This window comes from Rhagoletis zephyria, unplaced genomic scaffold, assembly GCF_001687245.7.
Source record: "Rhagoletis zephyria isolate East Lansing unplaced genomic scaffold, Rhagoletis_zephyria_1.1 Rzeph_scaffold_04349, whole genome shotgun sequence".
In the NCBI taxonomy this organism is placed as follows: domain Eukaryota; kingdom Metazoa; phylum Arthropoda; class Insecta; order Diptera; family Tephritidae; genus Rhagoletis; species Rhagoletis zephyria.
Window position 1 is genome coordinate 10686 of NW_016161432.1, and position 6873 is coordinate 17558.

At 33.1% G+C, this 6873-nt stretch overlaps 1 protein-coding gene across 1 annotated transcript in view; it reads right to left on the bottom strand.

The window, feature by feature from the left end:
* Nucleotides 1–6873, bottom strand: part of Eps-15 (Epidermal growth factor receptor pathway substrate 15) — a 49853-nt gene that overhangs the window by 9015 nt on the left and 33965 nt on the right. Inside the window, exons 2-8 of the mRNA XM_017625992.1 lie at nucleotides 6336–6507; nucleotides 6124–6273; nucleotides 5975–6064; nucleotides 4894–5091; nucleotides 4298–4765; nucleotides 4048–4236; nucleotides 3533–3631 (exon numbers count right to left, since the gene is read on the bottom strand). Of these exons, the coding sequence (XP_017481481.1) occupies nucleotides 3533–3631; nucleotides 4048–4236; nucleotides 4298–4765; nucleotides 4894–5091; nucleotides 5975–6064; nucleotides 6124–6273; nucleotides 6336–6507 (1366 nt within the window). The remainder of the gene's footprint in view (nucleotides 1–3532; nucleotides 3632–4047; nucleotides 4237–4297; nucleotides 4766–4893; nucleotides 5092–5974; nucleotides 6065–6123; nucleotides 6274–6335; nucleotides 6508–6873) is intronic.

Below are 6873 nucleotides of genomic sequence, written 5' to 3' on the forward strand. Positions count from 1 at the left end.
ACACTAACATATGTGTAAACGCCAATCTATTATTATTATTATTAAAATCTTCATGTGTTTTTCCATTGATAAGAAAAAACCTTTTTTCTATTTTTTTCTATGTTGCTTTGACCAGGGCTTGAACCCAGGCGCGCACTACTTACAACTACACCACAGCGGCCGACATGAAGATTTTACAACACAAAAAAATCTTTCGGGAAAATTAAAAGTGTTTTGGCTACAATTCATATTTGAATGCACCGGTCACTTTTTTTCAAATGATAGTATTAACTAAGAAATCGTTTGGTATTTTTGTTAAAGAAGGTTTATACATTAGCTATCGTTCTATGTTGAAAAATATCTTGCGCTGTTATGCAAGTTCCGAAGACATAGAAATAATTCACACTTGAGCACATTCTCGAGTAAAATGTCCCACCAATCACAATGGAATGGCCCACTATTTAAGTTACTTGGCAATTTTTTTAATTTTATTTTGGATGCAAGTGTTTCTAGAAAAAAATTTTAGAGGTGAGCATTTTTTATACGGACCCAAATACACAAACACAAAATATTACACCAGGGCTTATAAATTTTTGTTTGCACTTGAGAAGTTGTGCTCAACGAAAAACTAATATTAAGTAAAAAATTACGCACTGATCACGCGTTTTCTCAAAAAGATTTTTCAGCCATGATAAGTAGCACATTGTCCTTTAACCTAGGCAAGCCATATTAAACAGTTAAAAGCAGTAGAAAAAACACAACCCTGCCATGTATTTTGTTGTTGCTTAAGAAACCTAGAATGTCAAAATAGAAAGAAATGTACACACGTTCTTCTTCTGAAGAATTAAAGAAGTATATTTTATACCCATAAATATAAAATAAGTACCGCTCAACGACTACCACAAGAAAATTCACGTTTTTTATAAAATACCCGAAATTCAGTTACAGTTGTAAGCAGCCTTTTTCCTGGCATTTGGTAACTGGCACATTTGTTTAATATCTATAATTTTATTCCTCAGAACCTACAAATAAATGTCTGAAAACCCCCGAGCTTTAGGTCTGACCGCTCAAGAAGTTATATCTTAATAAAAAGTAGATTTTGTGCGAGTTGCACTATACATTTTCTGATTTTCTCGATTTTAGCAAGTAAACTGGTCATTTATACCGTTAGCTTTGCGTCGAATAACTATTTATTGATATTTACGCAAACGAAGGTATAGAAACAGTACGCAAAATGTCGCCATCTCAAAAGATTTCGCCATATGAACAAATCCATTATTGAGAAAAAATAAAACAAGTAATTTTTAAGCAAAAAACAAAACCGACTTCAATTCTCACATAAAAAATTTAAGATTATCGTTAATTTTTTCGTGATATAATGATCGGATTTAAACCACCTGCGAGGTAAAACCTTTCCTTTAAAAAAATAATTGTAGAAATAGGTTAACCTGGTCCAAAGTTATGCGGTAACATACATAAAAAAAATATTCCGACGAATTGATAACCATCTCCATTTTGTGAAGTCGGTTAGAAATTAAAAGTTGATTACTATTCTTGTTTGAAAAATTTGTTATTCGAGGTTTGAAGCCTATATAATGTTTGAAGAACGATGTTTGCGCATTGAGATCGAGTATTGAGCATTGAATATTGAGTTTCTGGCATTTTTTAATAATACTAGCATCGAGTATCACAACAAAATGTAATAAAAATATTATATTCTAAAAACTAAAGTAAACAAGAAGCAATGAAGATATTATAGCCAGTCGGTCTATTTCTTAGAGACCCGTAACGGATGTAAGTGTGTATATACATACATATATACACGAGTATGTACGTATGCGTGTATGCATACCCAGAAGATAATTTTGGTATACCTTCTTAAGTGAAGCCATTCTAAAAGGCCTACACAAGAAGGGCTGAAAAAAGTGCTTCCCTGCATGCCTTCTAGAAGGGCTTATCTATTTACAATTTACGCGAATGCATAACTTTATATTATTTAGCATTACAAATGAATTTCAATAAACATTTTAAGTTACACACACATATTTGATATAAACCTTAAGCAAATGCTTCAAAGATGTATGATTTCTATAAATTAAAGAAGCAACTTTAAAAGACCTTCTGAAGTACGGCCTATAAAAGCCCTTCTGCAAGGCCTTCTATGGGTAGCGAAAGAAGAAGCCCTTCAATTTGTGCCGCTCTATATAAAAAAGAAAAGAAGAAAGAAAAGAAGAAAGGAATGTAGAGTGGAAGGTCTCTTGCTCTCAGGAAGGCCTTTCGGAAGGGCTTTTAACTCCTGAAATTATCTACTGGGTATAAATGTGGTTAAAATAATTGTTAGAGAGCCAAAATAGTTTAGTTATAATGCATTTTGTTCATGGAATGCTTGATTGGTGCATAATTACAAGCTTCCCATCGTATATACATATCTATATATGTCTGTCTGTATACTTCCAATACAACTTTCTGTGAGCTATTTATTCATGTTATCATGTATGTATGTATATATGCATGTATAATAATTAGCTAGCTTGTGGAAAAGAAATGCGCTTACAACACTCAAACGAAAGCTTCTCTTTGTTCACAAAACGAATAGGATTAGATTTTATTAGGTACGAGAACGAGTGTAATATGTATGTTTTTTACTTTTGAAAACATGACACTATTTAATCAAAATCTTTATTCGTTTTCATAATATAATTTATCTATAACTGTTTTGGAAATTTTCGAATTCTCTGTATTAATGTAATTTGTATTTAAATTAACTAAGTGTATTAACCAGATTTTTCGCCTTTTTTCGTTTCCTTTTTTAAGTAGATATTTGAGTTAATGCGTGTGTCTTCGTATGCAATGGCTTATCTTTTTGTTTATAAGAAAAACACTTATAGTTAAATAACTTTTACTTAAAGTTTATGTAAACGTGATTGATAATATGATGTTCACTGAAAATAGAGTTTCAGAAAATGGAAGCGCACTGTTAGTCTCATCGGTAAGTTGAACACAAGGTGGAAAAGTTTTTTAAAACATTTCAAATTAGGAAGGCTGACTAGTAAACATCTTTGTATTGTATTTTACATTAACGGTGAAACAAAAACGAGCAAAAATTAGAAAACTAATAAAAAGGTGCTTGGATAACTTGTGGATTTTCTGTATATACATACATATGTTTGCTCTGGATACTTATGTATAAAAAATTAAGAATCTGTAGTAGCAAAAACTAAACATGAGGTTGCGCTAATGGTAAGGCTTGTAGAAAGTCTTAATCTAGCTTTAAATAAAAATAATGTACCTTTTAACGTTTTATTGAATCAGATTTCTTCAAAATAACAAACATAAAATTTTATTTGTTAGCAAAATTAGTTTTAAACAAAACATAGAGCATAAAACGTAACTAGCAACTAAAGAAAAATCAATAGAAATAATTACTAAAATTAAGTTGGTGTTACAAGCAAAGAAAAAGGTGGTGTTAGGTAATGTCTAAGGGATATGTAAATGCCAGTGTGGCATGCATGCATTACCAACGATCCCAACGTACTGTAAAATTGCTACCAACCTTATTGTCGAAATCTGCAAAATCAGCAAAACCACCACCTCCACCAGATGTATTGGATCCAAAAGCATCCGTAGATGGCTGAGTTGGTCGTGCGGGTCCCTGCGAATGAAAAAATAATTGTCTTTTAATTATTTTTTTTTTGTTTGAAACGTTTTAGTGAGCTTCGCGGACCTCGTTAACTTAGTGGCAATAATGGACATGAACATATCTCATATTATTTGTTTAAGGGAGGGTCACAGAGTGATATCATACATATTTTGAGGACAATTAACTTTAAGTCTACCACTAATCATCCGGACAGGGACAGCCTAACTTTAAATTAACATTTCAATATTTAAAACACAAAACCAATTGTGAACATTTCGGAAAATAGGGTTTTTTGAAGCGTAAACTCAATTTGATGTTAATACAAATTTAAGCAAAAAAGTTTTTGTGAATATTGCCGAAGTGACACCATTTGCCCACAACATAAACCGGGTCGTTACCGCAGCATAAATTTTAAAGTGGGAACTTACCTGCATTGGACGAGGCGGTGCTGGACGCGGTGGTGGCACCTTCGATTTCTTTGGTGGTAATGCAGGGCTTGGCGATTCGGGTCTTGGAGGTGGTCCTGATTTTTGAGTATTTGGGCTCAACACTTGTCCCTGGCCAGTGGGTGCATGTAATGCAGCAAATGGATCACTTCCAAAGTCATCTTTTCCCGGCTGCTTAGAAAAATAGCACGTCAATTTCCATAGATGTTTACATAATAAAACATGAATATACCTCTGGCGTTACAGCATTGCTAGCTTTATTTGCACTGAATGCATCGGCGCCAAACGGATCCTTTTGTGGCTGATTAAATGCGCTACTATTGCCGAATGCATCAAATCCGCTGTCACCAAAACCACTGGCAGTCGTGAAGCTGTCATCAAATCCACTGCGACCAGTAGATGTGTTAATGCTATTAGCCGCAAACGGATCATTGCTAAAGCCATTGCTGGTGAATCCGTTCGTAGTTAAAGTTTTCGTTGCCTGTGATGTGGTGGTATTTTCATCAAACGGATCATCCGCTTTTGGTTCTTCAATTTTCTTTTCAAGTGTTTGGCGCGCTTCACTGAAGTCTGGTTCTATTTTTAATTGATACTCTGAAACTAACTCAGCGTCTTGGTTTGAGATGGCCGCACGACACATCAGCAATGCATCAGTCATTTGACGCTGAGTTTCCATTAACTGTGTTACCATAGAACGTACCTGCAAAGCCAATGAAAATTATAACATACAATTGTCTTTTTTATATATACATATTATTTTACAGCCACACACCGAACTTATTTGCAATTGGGTATTTTGTAAATGTNTATATTTTTACAGCCACACACCGAACTTATTTGCAATTGGGTATTTTGTAAATGTTGTGTTAGCTTTTGTAATTCGCGATTATTTTGGTCATATTCCTTTTGCAGTGCTGCTTCTTCATCCTTTAGTTTCTGCAATTCAGATCGTTTTGCATTTAATTCACCCTCCTGCTCATTAATAGTTTCTTCCTGTTTCTGACATTGCTCGCGTATTTTGTTCACCTGCAAGAAGTGTGAAATTCTTTCTTAAATGTCGATTACATTCATGGAAAACATGCCAACACATATAAATACATTTATACAACCATGCAGATAACAGAATAATACATATACTTATTTATTAAAACAGTAATGAACTATGAAGAACAAAAAAAAAACATACATACATATTAAGTTATCGGAAATATTTAACAGACAATTGTGTTTTAGTATTGTATTTAAAGTATTAATATTATAAGCGCGACAAATTTTCCATACGAATCAGCGAAGGGACATTATGGTACGAAAACTGTGACATACAACAAAACAATTACAGAACAAAACATAGCCAAATCATAAATACCATAAGTAAAACCAACCTGATTTCTGAATTGGGATATATCTAATGTCAAATTTTCTAGTACCCTCTGGTAATCAAATCTCTAATAAGTAGTGTTTTTTTTTTTATTTATACCCAATTGCGAACATGGATGCGAATGTTTTGGTGGGTTTTGATAGTAAAAATAGTTGGGTGGTGCAAGGAAATGAGGAGCAATAATGTGGAGCACGGCGAAGATATGTAATATTAGTATGTGCACCAATTTTTACGTTTTTCACNGAATGAGGAGCAATAATGTGGAGCACGGCGGCGAAGATATGTAATATTAGTATGTGCACCAATTTTTACGTTTTTCACATATGGAAGAAATAAAAAATAAATTCGATTTTAAATAATATATAAAAAAACATTCTCAAGTATCAAGCAAACAAATACATATTTATGTATAAAAATATTTTGCAAACGCAAACTATTAAGAGAAATTTAAAATATATGTTTAAACATAAAAAATATAACTTTTTAGTTTTTGAAGCAGTATATTGCTTCTGAAACAAAATGAGTACTTGCCTGCGCTTGTAAATCATCTAAGCGTTTTTGTGCTTCACCACGTTGATTCTCCAACTGTTTTAGTGTAGCAGACAATGTATCTAATTCACTCTGAAATTAAAATTGCATTTTCAAAGGAGTTAAGTTATATTTTTCCACATATATCTAACCTGTAAGCTACGGACTTCTCCGGATTTAATGCGTATATCTGCTTCTTTCTGTGCGATTTCTGTTTCCAAAGCGCGCCGCTCTTTAGCAAGCTCTTCGATTTCCTTAGAAATCATTTCTAGCTCTGGATTAGAATATGTCGGCTTTGGTTCCTGGCAAGGCAAAATACTCATGTACAAATAGAAACTAAAAAATTTTTTGTCAAGCAGTTTACTTGTGGTTGCAAATCCACGCCGGAGACTGTGCTACGCATAGACGGTGGTACCATATTGGCTGTCAGTACTTGTGGTGGCTCAATGCCCTTTTGTTTACGTTCCACCATCCACATGGCCAAGGCAAACTGCTCCAGTGTTAGCTTGCCTGATTGATTTGTGTCACAAAGCGCCCTAAAAATAATGTTTATGTCTTGTATCCGGATATTTGTTGGCAAGATATTTACGAGTATCACATCACATCAAATGGAAAAGAGAGTAAGTTTTTATTTGTGTTTAAAGAGAAAATATGAAACTTAAGCAATTATTTAAATTATAGAGCCTTCATAATTATCTATGTATAATTTTAATTATATGCAGGGTAAATTAAAATATAAATATAAACTGTGATTTTTTGAAATTCTCAAAAAAATAATTAAACCGATGAGAAATTCTATAAAAATCTTGTGATTTAGCTTGAATGAAAGACCTTTAAATTAACACTATTATTTAATTTTTCTCAATGGGAAATAAAAAAAAAGTTTCCAAAAACACATATAT